Raw genomic sequence first — 17820 nt, 5'->3', positions numbered from 1 at the left:
CACTTAACACCGTTTGGGAATCGTTCACAAGGAACAGTTGAGAAGAGAACACCGGTTTGGCTTCGTAGTTCTTTCATGTGAACTTATTTAAAATCACTAAACTAAGCTGCAGTGCTCTGTGGCGTAGTGGTTAGCGTGCTGGACAATTCACATTATATTTTCACGTTCGCGCCGACCTACCGTAGTCGTTTTTTTTTTTTTTTTTTTTTTTTTTCCTAAACAACTGGAATGGACTTTTCTTGGTGGCCGAACTGTTAACGTTGCAGATGTTTTTTTTGTTTTGTTTTTTTTTCACACTTTATTTTCCTACTTTTACTCATGACTCCGGGTTTGATCCTTCCTACTTACCTACCATAACATTTTTTAAAACTCCCGCCCCGAAAACAAACACTCGGGCAACGCCGGGTACCCCCGCTAGTAATTGAATATAATAATCTTAAAATATAATTTTAATATTAAGGGAATGTATAAATAAAATGACTTAAAAACATAAAATTTCTCAGAGACTGATGGAAAAAAATTTAGCTTTAAAAAATTTTAAATCTGTTCATTTTTAGTTTACAATTACTATTAGTGTGATAATCTTGAAATATCATTTGTTCGAAGAATAGAAGTGGATTCTTATTTTTATGAAGCAATATCCCCTGAAATAGTATATCTGCTTTTCTTTTAGAGTTATGCTAAGTAACTATTGACATTATGTTATGTAATATAAGAATTAACTAACTATTAATTTAAATGATTGATTATTTCTATAATCTGATATTAATATTGTTATAATCCTAAAATCCCTTTTGAGAATTGTGTATAAAATAGTGTTAAAAATGGATTTTACCAAATAATTGATTGTAATTTTATGTTTGCATTGAATGCATTGATGTTGGAGTGTTTGGTGGAGAATCTTGTTGAAGGTTTTCTCTATTCTCAATGTTTTCTATCTCTTTGTCATCTTGTATAGTTTCTACTTCTGATTGTGTTTGTTCTTGTTGAGGCTCACATGTAACATTGTCTGCATCAACATTGTGCAAATGCAACTGCGTTTCAGATGTGCGTCTATCTGCTGCATTCTTCTTCAGACTACCCCACTGCCTATAATCAGAGTTAGGGTCAGCATCTGCCTTATACATCCGTCTTGGAAGAGTCCTTGTATCTCCAGGAGACATGAATGTTTGTAATGAAGGTTTCATATCTGTGTATTCCTCGTGAATATTCTCTGCTGAATGTGGTTCGTAGTAATCTGATGTTTCAGATGCTGAAATGAATCAGGAAAGAAAATTTGCAAAAGATGTTTAACCAAGAAGAAATGATAACAATAAATATTTTTATTTCTTAATATTCGAGGTTTGGGAAGCCAAAATAACCAAAGGAACAAAAGTTTATCTAATCAAGTTTGATGTATAGTAAATAATATTGGCTGGATATTAAAGCTTAACGGATAAAAATAACATCTTGAAGGTACCACATACATTTATGATTTTCAAGTTTTAACATTTACACTGTATTTTAAAGCTTAATTGATAAAAATGAAATCTTCAACTTACCAGGTACATTTTGACAATGGTTAGCATATCTTTCAGCATATGGATCTTCTTGGTCTGATTGAGAAGAAGGTCCCATATCTGGATGATAAGTAGAAGCCATGTGGTTTCTTTCTTCGTGTCTCTTACCACCAGTTGCACCTCGGATTTCCTTTGAAAGTATACAAATAAAAATATGAAATAAAATTTTACTTTAACTTTTACTCATGTATAAGTTTTATGATTTTCTATTTGTTTTTGTAAACACAACTATCTAATTAAAATATGAGAGGATTTTATATATGTGTGCCAATAATATGCCAAATAATGTTGACATGTAAAACTTCTTGCATATTCATATAATGAAAAGTAGACTGATAGGAAAATATGCTACGGAGATTTTGTCTCAAAGTTTTGTCAACAGAACTGGTTTGGATAAAGGATCTATTACCTACAATGTTGTCATTTAGGCAATCAAGATAAAAATGGGGCACTATTAATCTATTTTTTATATAATATCTAAATTAAACCCCTCGAATTAGATATTTTTTAGATAAAAAGATTACACAAGAACAAGCCAAATAATTTCCTATGATCTCCAAAACAAAAAATATTGCTTTTTTGTAAAGATGGATATTTCAAAGAATGAGTCAAATAAAAATTGAAATAATACAGGAAAAAAGTTCCAGCCTCATAGATGTAGCAGTATGACTTTAATTCCAGGGGCTTAACCAACTTTTACTTTTTATCTATAAATATAAACGCGAAAATGTATGTATGTTTGTATGTGTGTTATTTAAGCCATTCTTCACGTAACGTTCGTTTTACTGGGTTTTTTTTTTACTTCGCTTATTCTTAGGTTTTCATTAACACCCCCATACCCGACCACACACCCAAAAACACCCGGGTTAAATTTTAATATTGAAACAGGCTTATTTAAGCCATTTTTCACGTGTTTTTTTTTTTTTTTTCTTTTTAGTTTTTGTTTTAATGTTCGTTTTTCTGTTTTGTTTTTTGTTTTTTCGATTTTTACATTTAACATCGTTCGTTTGCCTTACCTTAGTTTTTTTTTTTTTTGTGGTTTTTTTTTTTTTTTCAATGTTTTGATCCCCCCCAAAAAAAAAACTTTATTTTTCAGATAAGTTTTTAACGTTCGTTTTTCTGTTTTCTTTTTTTACTTCACTTATAACAAATAAACCTGGTCATTGAACTCATTAAAAACATTCACGCAGAAAATGTTAACTGCTGAATAGCTATTGCTTACGTCGTCGTCGTCATAACGCTCATACAAAATCTTAACTCTATGACTTCCGTGCGAGCACCTGTCAATTTTGTTCTTACTTAAATAAATTCAAACGTCTTTCAGTAACTCATTCTGGCTGGCCGAACGGTTCATGTTTTTTTCACATTTTATTTTCAAACTTTGCCTCTGGGCTTCGGGTTCGATCCTACCAACTTACCAAAACTTCTCCCCCCCCCATCCCCCCCCCCCCGGTTCCTTTTTTATTTAAGAGCACACACACCTCGAAACACCCGGGGAACGCCGGGTACCCCCGCTAGTAAATATGCAAACATAAAATGAATGTGAACCAAAAATTCTCTATTATGAAAATTGTTAAAGAGTATAACAAAAAATTCCTACCTCATAAATGACTTCTGTAGCTGTCTGCACTTTAATTCCGAGGGCTGAACTTCTACGTCCATCATTTGTAACATCTGCACGATGTTGTGGCCTTCTGCCTCTTCCCGGTAGAGTTCTACAAAGCACATCTTGTTCTGCTCGCACAGCAACAGACACACCAGACCAATAAGTAGTCTGGTAAGACGGATGCATTGCATGTGCCTGTTCGGGATAATATTTGCTGGAAGAGTCAGCCAATGGATGTGCTTGTGCAACACTTCTGGTATCAATGCAACGAAGGATGCAGATGGAAATTGCAGCAGTAATTGGTATAGCAACGGTGACTGCAACCAACACAATGACAATGAGTAAATACTGGTGGATCTTGATATCAGTGTGCGTATAGGCAGCATTTAAGATATCTGCGGTATTGTTACTAACTGTCAATGTCAAAAAGACTGATGTCTTTGCAGATAAAACTGGACTACCACTATCCTTGACCATAAACTGCAGGTGATAGGAGCCAGCATCTTGATGGCCAAGTAAGCGAGTGAAAGACAACAATCCAGTATAATGATTGATGGCAAACAACTGTTTATCGTTGCCTGCAGTTATTTCATATTTGAGAAATGCATTCTCTTGACTGTCACTGTCGGCAGCCTTGAGAAGAGTGATGTTCTTTGTATGATGTGGATGATATTTGACATCGAGATTGAAAGGATTCACACTGGGAAAGGTAAAATATGGAGCATTATCATTTTTATCTTCAATCTGCACAATGACATTGACGCTATTATCAAGTGGAGGGTTTCCATTATCTTTCACTAAAACGTTGAATTTATAAATGTCTTTGAACTCATGGTCAAGAGACATGATTGTTGAAATCAAGCCATCACTGGTTATCTTGAAAGGTAGGAAGTCTTCATTTTTCGTAAGCAAAGAATATGTGAGTCTACTGCCAGCTCCCAGATCAGGATCAGTGGCATTGATAGAACCAACTGACGTCTTTGGACTTTCATTCTCAAACACAGAGAATTTAAATGTATCTTTTGTAAATTGTGGTCTTACATCATTGACATCTTTGACTTTGATGGAGAACTTGCTATCACTGTGTTGTGGAGGAGATCCTTCATCTTTGCAGCTGATTGTAACATCATGGTGCTCTTGCATTTCTCTGTCAACTTTGTGTTTCAATGTCACTTTGTATTCTTTGGATTTTAATTTCTGTAAACGAAATTTATCATGGTGCAACTCACAGTTGACTTGCCCATTTTGTCCAGCATCAGGGTCAGTCACTTTAACATAAGCAATAAAACTGCCAATCTCAGTGTCTTCTGAAATGGTTGCAATCTTGTCCGTTGATTCCGACATGAAAGTCACAAAAATTTTTGGTGGCCGATTTTCTGTATTAATTACATTTACTAATATACCTGCAAGTCCATTTAATGGAGGTTTACCACCATCTTTTGCACCAATAAATAATTTATAAACTTTTTTACGATTTGAGGGTAATTTGTTGGTCAAAAATACTTCCCCTGATAAATCATTTATTTTGAAATGATTTTTTACATTTTCAGATGTTTCTGTGCTGATATAATAAGAAACTTTTCCATTTTCTCCTTCATCCAAATCTGTTGCTAAAACCGTAACAAAAGGCTTATCACCATATTCTTGGTTGTTAATGGAAACATTATAAATGTCTTTGCTAAAAACTGGTGCATTATCATTAATATCTGTTACTGTAATATGAATATCTAAAACACTTTCTTTTGATGGAGATCCACCATCTCTTGCAATCACTTGTAACATGTATGAATCTTTTTTTTCTCTGTCTAATGTGTCCTCACCAATAATGCTTAGCTTTGGAGTTCCGAAAGGTGTTTTATGAATTGATAAAGAAAAAGGTTGATTATTTTTTTCTCTTAGTTCATATATAACCTTGGAGTTCAAAATACTAATGTCTTTATCTTTTGCATTTGAAAAAGATTTTTGAAATCCTTTCTTTACTCCTTCCATGAATTCCAAATGAATTTCCTTCTCTGGAAATTCTGGTTTATTATCATTGACATCATTTATAATTATTTTAATTTTAATAATCTTCAAGAATGTCTTTCCTTGTCGTACAGCCACATCCACCATTTGGAAACATTCTGTATTGTAGGTACAAAGAGATTCAGCATCCAATGTCTGTGATGTGAAAAGTTTTCCTTTCTTCCGAGAGACATGGAACAACTGTGAAGTGCCCGTTATTTCTTGTAATAATTGATTGAAAGTGATCAGTCTTCTATTTTCCAAAGAAATGTCATCCATGATATGAGAGTCTGAAGCAATGTCACCAAGGTAAGTACCTGGACTTTTTCCTTCATCTATTTTGTATCTCAGGTCTTCACCTTTGATCACATATGTAACAGATGTGATGAAATACAGCATCATCATTATCAACATGTTAACATTTGTGTTATGTTTTATCATTTTTATGGATTTTTCCTGAAAGAAAAAATAGACATACTTTAGTTCACATCAGATTATAATTGAATAAGAATGTTAATATAAATCTTGAATCTTACAAAAAATAATCACTTTTGAATCTAACAAATAAACTTTATTAGATTCCAAATACTTTACCCGAAATTAAAGAGAAAATGAAAAATTCAAAATTTTCTATATCAAACAATTATTTGAAGACAAAAGAAAGAAAATGATTGAGCAGTTATGCTTATACAATAAATCTAATATGTCGATTGATGAAATGAAACAGACTGTTTGCTAACCAGGTTCTAAAATCACTTCTAATTTAATATTTTTTGTACTGAATTCATAGATTTTTACTTTTTTATATAGTTATTCCCTCTACCATGGCATTGTTTGTTTTTTATATAGATTACAGCTAATACAAAAATTATTTTAATGTGTATCTGAAATCACTTTCACATATCACAAGAATATGACATTTTTCCCCTATGTATGCAAAAGTAATAAACATCTCTTATGAATCCCTCTAATGTATATAAGTCAACCCATTTATAGGTTCAAAACTGAATGATGTCTCTTAAGTGTATTAAAAATAATTTAATATTGATGTAAATTCAGTTAACATGTATTAGATGTTATCAACTTGTCAATACAAATAAAAAATTGAATAGTATTTTAGGGAAGTACTAATTTTCTGTATAATCTATCAACCTACCAATTTTCAGCAAGGATTATTCTGAAAGCTAAGGATCATATTATTGAATAATTAATATTGTTTTTAAGTTGTTCTTAACTCAAATTAAATTTGCTACCATGAAATATTTCTTTAAAAAATCATTTAAAATTCCATTTCTCCCATTCATTTTTGTGTTATTTTTTAATGTACACCAAATTTTTATAAGTATTTGAGTCAATCTTGATGCAAATATACAAAAATATTTTTTAGTTCAATCTTTCTATGCCGTAGAGTTTACGTGGATCAACCAATGTTTATTAGAATGGAGAATGGGATTGCGTACTACTAAACAAAGCAGATTTTTAGCTGTATGTAGCTGACCGAGATAATTGATGCTGGAAGGGGTGGGCATTTAATTAGTTAAAGAGATGGAAGGATGGTCATTGTCTTCGCCTCTTAGCTGATATTTTGGAATGGGTTTGTCTCTTTTGCTTTTCTACCATGAAACTCATTTGGAACCTTGATAACATGAAAAATAGAGAAACATTGGTCAGTCTGTATAAACTTCTCACAATGTTTATATAACTTTATTTATATATAGTGTTATATATATTATATATATATATATATATATATATATATATATATAGTGTTATATATATATATATATAGTGTTATATATATATATATATATATATATATATATAGTGTTATATATATATATATATATATAGTGTTATATATATATATATATATATATATATATATAGTGTTATATATATATATATATATATATATATATAGTGTTTTATATATATATATATATATATATATATAATAAAGAAGTGAACCATCGCGTAAATTCAATCAACTAAAATAAGATGGAAAACGGGGTGAGGAAAAGGAAAAAAAAAAAAAATGGGGCAAGTTATATGTAACACATGTACAATTAAATAAAATAATTTTAGTTGATTGAATTTACGCGATGGTTCACTTTATAATTATTCTAAAATTTTGCCAATCGAATAAAGATATATATATATATATATATTATATGAGCAAATAGTTAATAAACTATGTTAAAAAACACTTTGAAAAAGAGTTAAAAACATATTTAATCTGAAAAGGAAACACTAAATAAGTGGATAGTCCTTAATCCGCAAAGTTTTGAAGAAATACTTTCCTTCTCATCAGAGGGTAGGAATTAGCAAAATGCAGGATCGGATTTTGCATACAAAAGTATTTGATGAAACTGCAAGTAAGTCAAAGATCTTACTTGATAACAAAAAGTGAAGCAGAGGGAATATGGTGAAGAAAAAGGTGATTCCACGTGAATGGATAGTAAGGTGAAAGGTAAAAGTATCCAATGATAGTAAAATCCAAAAATGTAAGTCCAAGAAAGTTAATTTAATTTTCCATTTGCACAAGTAAAATTCAAGGAAATCGCGTAATTGGAAGATGGTCCAAAATAATCCAAAAGGCCGAAATCCGTGGAATAATTCACAAATATGTACAAGGAAAAGGAGGAAAATTTCCAATAATATTAATAAAATAAAAATAAGATATGCTTTTAACGCAGCTGCCAAGAACAAAGTGTAATAAAAAAAAAAAAGCTTTTATTTTATATATATATATATATATATATATATATATATATTGTATGTGAATATATATGATTGTGTGTGTGTATATATATATGATTGTGTACATGTGTGTGTGTGTATATATATGATTGTGTCTATATATATATGATTGTGTGTGTGTATATATATATATATATATGATGATTGCAACGTCTTGTCAGACGAGTGCCACTCCCTCAGACATTTAAAATCCATGAGCCCAAATGTCTGAGGGAGTATCTATACAAATATGATGTTACAGAGTCTTAACTTTGTACGACAGCTAAGTCTCTCTCTCGGTTCAAAATGTTGAGATCCAGCAACAAGCAAGAGCAAGATAGCCAGCAACAAATTAAACTTCAGACCAGCTTAATGCGGGTACTGGTCTTCCGCTTTATGGGTTTTTAAATCAGAGATTTGCTTCTCCTAGAAAGGTTGCCTTCACCACGGCTTACGGGAGCCCTTTCTACCCCAATACACATACACACACACACACACACACACACACACACACACACACACAAATATACACAGTGCTAGTTGGCCGTTGACCCAGAAAAAGAGTTCATTCACTCTTTGGAAGGTTTTGTTTTTAATCCTTCAGGGAGACTAGCCGCCCTCCTCACCTAACAAGTCTGGTGGGGGGAACCAGTTTAGTCGCTGGTTACCCGACCATGAGGCAGGTAGTACTGGGTTACATGGTACCAGTAGCATATGACATGACCTGACATACATACATACATACATACATACATACATACAGTGACCTAAAAGTAGGTTTATAGTTATTAAACTATTGTCTATATCCTTGAAGTTACTTGCTAAGTACAACCATTATAATACATTCCTCAGAGTATAAATCTAATTTGAATTTACTGTTTTCCTTGTTGCTTGCAATTAAATTTTCGTAAAACTAACAAAGGAGAAGCATCGAATAGCCACCACATTCACCTGACCTGACACTAATTGATTTCTTTTTTTGGGGGTGTTGTAAAGAAGAAACCAAAAACAGTAGATGAATTAAAAGATTACATTCATGACACATTCACGGAGATTGTTTAAAATCGGAATATGTGCCAAATTATGTGTGAGAGTGTCCTGGGGGGATTTGAAGAAGATATTTTGAGCCTCTAAGAGATTAAAGAATTTAAATGAATGCAGGTATAACAGATTTCCTTATGTGTCCTATGATTTTATTAAATTTTTAAATCAATAAAATAGTCCAAATGATAACTGTAAACCTACTTTTGAGCCACCCGATATATATATATATATATATATATATATATATATATATATATATATAATATGTATGCTAGCATTTCAGCCCGGCGTTGCCCGGGTGTTTGGATGTGTATGTTGAGCAAAAAAAAAAAAAAAAAGCAGTAGTATGAAGGCGGGCTCGAACCCGTACCGTAAAGGAGGAAAAGAACGTGGCAAAACCTAATGTTTATGCTGTTACGACCACCGCCAAACCGGAAGCGACATTTTTTTTAAATTAAGGCTAGACAATCTAAAGGAGAGGATAACTTTAAAAAATATTGGCGAAAAAAGTGACCCTCCCCCCCCCCTCTAGAAAAGTGCCTAGTTGAAGGGGAAGATATTAATGTTTTTAGCCAATTTTTGCGATATTTATTAAAGGTCAAACTTCAGAACAATACTGATCTTGGTAAAATCCGTCGCCTCTATTGAAAGTTTAAGGCAAACATGCAAACAGACATACATACATAAATACATTTATACATTGGTAACTAAAAGTTTTTGACCCAAACTGATGAAAAAGCTTGCCCTATCTCTGAATATCCTTTATGTAAAATTTCAAATATTTATACCAGAAATTGTGTGAGTAATTTGGAAGAGACTGCAGAGGTCAATTTTTTTTTAACTTTGACCCCTTTTTTGACCCCTTAACATTTATTCTTTTGGGCTCAAATCAAGTTATTAAGTTATATCCATGTCCAAGGAACCAATATCTAAAATTTCACGTGTTTAGACCCAAAATTGTCGGAGGGGTTAGGTAGAGTTCTCAAAGGTCGAATCATTGAACTTTGACCCCTTAATCACCAAATTTCTGTCCGAAAACCAATCACATCGATTTTCCCAAATCTCAGTACCCTGTATATCAAATTTCGAATCCGTAGGCTTAAAATTGACAAAGTTATTGCATAGGGAAATGTACACAGATACTTTCACTTATATATATATAGCAGTCAGATGTTCAATATCAGGTCTAAATAACAATCTGGCATCTATTTAATTTATCTAGCCTATTCTTTTTACTAGTTTTTCTCACTATTTTATTGGCATAAATATATTTCATTTTGTTTCTGTTTTTTGTTTCTTTTTTTTTTTTTTTATTTATTCCAAATCTGAAATATTTATTCCAGTTAAGAAATCTGCTTGAGTGGAGAAAGACTTTCAAAGCTCTGGTGTTGGTTACTATAAAATAAAGGAATACCTTAATATTTAATTGGCATTATTGTAATTTAATACCATAATGGCATTATTGTAATTTAAATTTTAGTATTTTCACTGGTACTCTACTTTTTTTTACATATTTTTTTATATACAAATGAAGACGCCATTAATATTTGGAAATACAATGGATGAAAGTATATTTTTTTCTTTTTAAAAGTGAGACATTACAGTACAATGTAATATTTAATTTTTTTAAACAGTATTCAAAAAATGAATTCATAATTTCTTTAAAAAATAAAAAATAAAAGTATACTTTACAAAGTACGCTTTCTGTAAAATACTTTTAACTGTGCACTTGGGTTTCATTATCTAACTTTGATGATGGCAGACTTAGACATAAGGTTATACTTCAGTAGAGATTTAAGCAAGTGATTTCAAGTGAACGGCAGTCAACTAGTTTAATTTTTCTTTTTCTTACCTTACGGCTAATAAGAGCACATAAAAAAAAAAAGCAGTTATATTTAAGTAATAAAGGACATCATTTACAAAGATGACAAAATGAATCTGAGTAAATAACAGACAAAACATATTACAAAAAAAAAACAACAAAAGCAACAAATATAGTTACATATGGTAAAAGTAAAAAAAAACAAAAAAAAACATAAGGATTGTAATTAAACCAGTGGTGAAATTAAAGGTAAAATACATTTCCATAGTTATTAGAAATGGAGGAAAAATTTTAAACTTGAACACTTATGGTTTATATTTTTTTATACCAACATTTATATTTCACATCTTATTTGTTTTTCTCTTTCATTCTTCTGTATGTTATTGTTTTTTTAATGTACACAAAAATTTTCCACGTATACAGTTTCTATTTTTATGCAAATCTACTTGAAATATATATACAAAAATATATTTAACCAATTCAAATCCCGTGTCTCTCTCTTTCAAGTAAGTTGGATTTCCAAACTCAAATAACAATCTGCCTGATATAACTCTTTGATTTGGGCTAGCCTAGTTTTTCACTACTTTTCTCCATTATGTTATTAGCATGTAAATTTTGGAAACAGTGATAACATTTTAAAGTGCCTGGGTACATAACCATCTAAAATATATAGACATTATATATATATATATATATATATATATATATATATATATATATATATATATATATATATATATATATGGTGGATTTTCTCATCGAAGACGATGAATGAGGGTTCAGTATGCAATCTTCAGCAGCTCCTAAGCTCTGTGACACCACATGCATAATTGCAATTCTGTAGACGTCTGGCACACTCCTCCACAGATAATGAACTTTCATATGCTCGTCGGTCAAAAATGCCTTCTCAAGTGAACAGATAACCCTGCTTTGCTTCGTGCTCTTAAACTACAGTGACATACATATTCATTTTTAGGTGGATTTTTCTTGTGTTTTGCCTTCATATTTGTACGAAGGGCGTCCCTATGACAAAGGCGGTTATGTTCAAATTCTTTGGTCCCCAGGAAACACATCTTCCTCCATTCTCTGCGATCCCCTGCTGCACTTTTCCAGGAACTCAGGGAAATTCCACAGCGTTTCAGATTGTCTTTTAGTTTATCTTTATAATGAAACAGGGGACGCCCTATTGGACAGCAAGAATTTGTCAGTTGCCCATAAAAAAGTTGCTTAGGAACTCTTGAGTCATCCATTCTTACAAGATGACCCGACCACCGCATTTGTATCCTGATCAAAAATGATTCAAATCACTGGTATTGAATCATTTTTGATTAGGATACAAATATATACATTTTGTTTATTTATTCAATAAACAGTTAAAATACCAATAAACAACTTGATTCCAAAACAAATATTAAATAAATAAACACCAAATTTATATGATAGGTACTGATGGAGAAATAACATGTTATTTTTTTATTCACTTCCATATGAAGATAGAGTCAATCACAAAATTTGGATTAAGTTTCTTTTATTAAAAGTTAATAATAATGTTTGTATTATTGGAAACCTGTGCTCAGCACTAATTCGCCTAATAAGAAAAGTATATTTAAATTTTAAACAGTGTTTAAAACTGTAGTAATGTAAAAAAAAATTATTTGGACTTTAAACTGGAATATCTGTTTCACAGAGGTTTGTCTTATTAAATGCTAATAATAATGTTTATAGCATGTTATTGTAACCCTATTACTTATGCTTCTTCATCCAAAATGAAAAATTAGATTCTACCTTCATTACATATAATTGCATATAAACATTAAAACCTTGCAGTATAACAAGAAATATTATTTTCTTACTTTAGAATGGGAAATTGGTTTTGCATATAGATATATGTTATTCTTAAGGACATATAGCAAAATTTTTTATTTACTTACTTTGATTATTGGTCATTTTCTTAATTTCTTGAAAAGTAATTGAGCGTTCAGAGAGTGAGGGCTCTCAAAATACACAGTAAAGCATGTAGTAAATAATATTATTACTTCATTGGGGGTTGGGGGGGGTGCAAAATTGACTTTTAACTGTCCTGTAATCTGTAAATTGATTTTTAATTGTCCCATCACATCAACGTCACACACATCTTCCCCATTTTTTATTATTATTATTATTATTTGCATTACACCTTTATGATTTTGAAAATGAGGTGGAGAGCTCAAGTTTTACTATAAGTGATAAAAAGAAATAAAAAATTTTTATTACATGTTAATTTAATTTCAGCATAACAAAAGGTTGAAGACTTTTTGACCCCTCTCCCCAACACATGAAATTGATCTCAAAATTAGTCGTTTTTAAAGACATATAACCAAATAAATTTTTTTTTAATTATTTGATTATATATCGTTAAAAATGCTTGCTTGTTTTGAAGAGAGTGGCTCATAAGTAGATGATCTTTTTATGCTTAGTTTATAGGTGAAACTGATTCCCTACTTTATGTTCTAAAAAAAAAAATATTTTTAACCCCAAGTCTTTTTAGGCTTTTTACATATAATCACCTACAAAAAAAGTAGGATCATATTTAAGGGGTGTAGTCAGGATAAGGTGTTTCCATTTCTTTATATAACAACCGTGCATGCACAATACAACTCTGCTATTTTATTACTTAAATAAATAAAAGCAGATTTTAAACATTTCGAGATAACTAGTAGTGAGTAAAGTTAAATGAAATGAATGCTTATTCAATTCCAATTTGATTATTATGATCGTTGGTTAACATAAAAGTGAAAATTTGTAAAGAAACCTTCTGATAATATCATCCTATTAAAAAGACAATGTCTGAAATAAAGAAAGATAACATTTAATGTATTGTCTTATGCTGATGGTATATTTTCATCAAAATGGTATAACATGTAAACAAGGATTATTGCTAAAGAGTGATATACCAATTTATTATAATTTATTTTCAAACATTTAGTTTCTGAAGATTGTGTCATTTTAACAAAGAAAATCACTGCATGTTCTAAAATAATTTTAAAAAATCATAATTAAAATTTAAATAAAATTTCCTTCAAGCTTGATTTTTTTTTTTTAGGTTTGCAATAATCCTTGTATAAACAAATTTTGAATAAACTTATAATATATTAATATAACGTTTTAAATAAACATGCCAAATGTATGAGTCAGACATTTTTACATGTTGTACGATGATTGCAAAATAGTGAGTTGATTAAATTGTGAAAATTTCGAAGTTAGAATTTTCTATGCTAGAAAACTGATTGAATTTGTATAAAGAAAAGCCTTGATGCATTTAATTGTTGTTAATCTGTTACAAAACAAATATAAATAAACATAAATTATACAAATTTAAAAAAACGAAAGTTATAAAAATGTTAATGTCAACTAACCTGCAATGTTGTATTGATGAAGCAGAAATGTATGAAGAAACAAGATGCGCATTTGTATCCTAGTGTACAGCTCAACTGCTACTGCTGCTGATGCTATTGTATGGAGACAATGTTAGCCTCCTTTTGGGCACACACACACACACATGTGTGTGTATGTGTATGTTACAGTGTGTGTATGTTTATGTATGGAAGTGGGAGAGTGCTAATATGAAAAAGAAAGAAAATCACAGTCCTATTAAGTCTACTCTGTGTATCATGGTGGCTAAAGCCAATGACTCTAACAAAGCATAAAAATTATCAAGAGAAAGGCAAGTATTTTTGCTTTTTATTTTGCTAGAAACTTTGAATAATTAATGAAAATTAGGTTTAAGGTCAAAATTATTAATCAAACTTATAAGTTCTTTTTGTTTTGTTTTTTTACTGTACAAACATTTATATTATATTTATCGAACCAGTCGTAATTCTGTCAAACAAAAACCTTGTTTTTACTATGTTTAAAAAAAATAGAGATAATTTATAAAATATACAAAGTTTAAATCATTTAGCAGAAAAAATTAATCAATTAAACATTTTTAAGAAAAATGAAATAATTTTTAGATTTAGAAAAAACCTCTGGAACTTAATTTATAAATTAATGAAATTTCTTTTTAATTTTATGGAATTTCTGCAATTTTATTATTGTTTATATTTTGTAAATGTAAAAGCTCTGTTATTTTTGTATACACTGCTATGTTAGAAAAATACCTTAAACTGAAAAATGTCTATTAAAAAGTATTTTCTCTAATTTCATGTTAACTTGATTAATATACAAATAGAAATCTTATAACTCTTTAAGTTTCCTATCAAAGAGACTGTGGTTACTATTATTACTATTTGTAAAGAAGTTTTAATACAATTCCAAAATCTTGTTTTAAAAAAAACAAATTTTGATGTGTCTTTTTACACAGATCCGTTTTGAAAATATTGATGTCAATATGTGACAAGAACTAAATTCAGAAATTTGTTTTTTCTTTCTTTGATTTCAAAGTTAGAAACCAAAAGAAATTGTTTTGTTTTCATAGTCATTGGTAGTTTTCAAAATATTATTTTTCAAATTTATAAATTTGAAAAATAATGTTACTTTTATTTTGATATCATGATTGTTTGAGGTTACTAAGAATTGTATTTAAATAACTTAATTTGAAAATTAAATTTCAACATTGAATTAGATTATTAAAATGTTTTCCTATTAATTTCTTATATAAAATTAATGTTTAGTGATGAAAATAAATTTTTAAAAATTATTATATTAATTTACTTTTTAGGTTAAGTTATATATCTATCCATACTTTGATTTTAAGTTGAATGTATTTCTAATATATTTGAAACAGAAAGTAAACAATGTTCTTTAATTCATAATTGAATTTTAACATTTGTCATCAGTTTTTGATGACTTTCAATTTCAAACTTTAAAAAACATTCTGATCTATTTTATTCTCATATGAAATAAACACAAATAATTTACCTCAATAAAAAAAAAATCAAAATGTGTGTATTTCTATTATACAATTTTCTGTATGCAGTACCTCCAAAAAGAAAGTCCGCACTTGTCATTTTTTCAAAAACCGCAAATTGAAGCTAATTTGAATGTAACTGTTTAAACAACCTATATCTCATTTGATTTGCCTTTTATTCCTCTATAATTGTACATGTTCATATTTGACTTTCAATTGAAGTATCCTAGTGATCATGTTAATTTTAAAAATTAGCTTCAAATCAAGAAAGCAAAAAGAAACTCTGCAGTATACAAATGGACTTAAAACCAGCTTAAAATATCCACCTTTTAGCATTTCTAATCGTACTTGTTGTTGTACTTAGGTTATACAACTTAACATTAGTCCATATACATCGAGTCCCTCTTAGTGATCATCAGTAGCTCATTAATCTCTACCTTTCTGGTTTATCTAATCAAGAAATCAGCCGCAGATTGGAATGTGATGAGAAAACGGTATGAATGATTGTGTAAAAGCACCAAAACACCAGCAGTGTTCGTGATGCCTCTTAACCTGGTTGTCCTTGTCAGTTACATTCAGTTTAGTTTAAATTTACGGTTTTTGAAAAAATGACAAGTGCAGACTTTCTTTTTGGCAGCACTGTATGTATTTTTCTTTGGAATATGTTCTATTTTCAAAATAATTAAAAACATTGGTGCTTTTTTCATGAATGGAAGCAAATTGCCTTTTAGTTTCTTTTTGTTTTGATCTTCTATATGAATTTTCAAATTTAAACTCATATTTAAAACTTAAAATTTTTAAAAGAAATGTTTCACTTTGCTCTTTCTTAAAACAAATCTATCTTATTAGGTTTCTGCTATGAAATTGCTTTTCATACATAATTTATTTTGTCATTCTTGTTTACTGTTATAGTCTAGTTGTTTAAATTCTTAATTCTCGATACCTTATTTGGTTTCTGTGAAGTAGATTTTTTTTTTCTGTGAAGTAGATTTTTTTTTTTTTCTGTGAAGAAATATTTCAATGGTTGATTATTTCTATGATCTAACATGACTAATATTTTTATAATCTTAAAATTTCATTTGAGAATTAATATAAATTATTGTTAAATAAAAAATATCAAATAATTGATTGTAATTTTATGTTTGTACTGAATGTATTAATGTTGGAGTGTTTGGTGGAGAATCTTGCTGAATGTTTTCTCTATTCTCAATGGTTTCTATGTCTTTTTCTTTGTCATCTTGTATAGTTTCTACTTCTGGTTGTGTTTGTTCTTGTTGAGACTCACATGTAACATTGTCTGCATCAACATTGTGCAAATGCAGCTGCGTTTCAGATGTGCATCTATCTGCTGCATTCTTCTTCAGACTACCCCACTGCCTATAGTCGGAGTTAGGGTCAGCATCTGCCTTATACATCCGTCTTGGAAGAGTCCTTGTATCCCCAGGAGACATGAATGTTTGTAATGAAGGTTTCATATCTGTGTATTCCTCGTGAATATTCTCTGCTGAATGTGGTTCATAATAATCTGATGTTTCAGATGCTGAAATGAATCAAAACAAATATTAACTTATTTAATCAATTGTTATATTAATATTTTAATATAAATAATATTCACATTTTAAAATTTTAACTGTATTTAAAAGCTTAATTAATAAAAATGAAAAACATACCAGGTATATTTTGACAATGGTTTTCATATCTTTCAGCATATGGATCTTCTTGGTCTGAGTGAGAAGAAGGTCCCATATCAGGATGACAAGTAGAAGCCATGTGGTTTCTTTCTTCGTGTCTCTTACCACCAGTTGCACCTCGGATTTCCTTTGAATAGGAGAGCCAAATACGCAAACAGATATGAAATGAAACAACAATGTTTTATTTAAAATTTATTCCATCTATTTGGTCTAACACATGTTGATAAATGCAACTAACAACCTTTTAAAGAATCACATGATTTATATATGTGTAGCAATGATACAATAGATGGTGCTAACATGTGAAATTTCCTGCATAATAGAAAATAGTAGGAAAATATATTCCAGAGTTCTTGACAGTGAATCAATTGATTACAAAATGGGGCCATTATTAATTTTTTTATTATTGAATTAAATTCCTAGATTTATATTTTAATAGATGAAAAATTAAACATAAAATAAACAAA

General features: G+C 29.9%; 2 protein-coding genes across 2 annotated transcripts in view; both read right to left on the bottom strand.

Moving 5' to 3' along the window:
- The window catches only part of LOC145242847 (protocadherin Fat 4-like), a 67132-nt gene that overhangs the window by 40597 nt on the left and 8715 nt on the right, over positions 1 to 17820 (bottom strand). Inside the window, exons 3-4 of the mRNA XM_080105964.1 lie at positions 17333 to 17480; positions 16804 to 17202 (exon numbers count right to left, since the gene is read on the bottom strand). Of these exons, the coding sequence (XP_079962090.1) occupies positions 16804 to 17202; positions 17333 to 17480 (547 nt within the window). The remainder of the gene's footprint in view (positions 1 to 16803; positions 17203 to 17332; positions 17481 to 17820) is intronic.
- LOC145242509 (protocadherin beta-15-like) lies at positions 189 to 14914 on the bottom strand. The gene is made up of 4 exons (XM_080105570.1): positions 14170 to 14914; positions 3160 to 5625; positions 1542 to 1689; positions 189 to 1252 (listed from the first exon to the last, which is right to left on the bottom strand). The coding sequence occupies exons 2-4, from the start codon at positions 5608 to 5610 to the stop codon at positions 855 to 857; spliced, it is 2997 nt and encodes a 998-aa protein (XP_079961696.1). The 5' UTR covers positions 5611 to 5625; positions 14170 to 14914; the 3' UTR covers positions 189 to 854.

The sequence above is a fragment of the Euprymna scolopes genome, chromosome 21, assembly GCF_053919585.1.
Source record: "Euprymna scolopes isolate OS-2025 chromosome 21, ASM5391958v1, whole genome shotgun sequence".
Classification (NCBI taxonomy): domain Eukaryota; kingdom Metazoa; phylum Mollusca; class Cephalopoda; order Sepiida; family Sepiolidae; genus Euprymna; species Euprymna scolopes.
The sequence above is the reverse complement of the archived record's forward strand: the minus strand, read 5'-3'. Positions and strand labels throughout refer to the sequence as shown.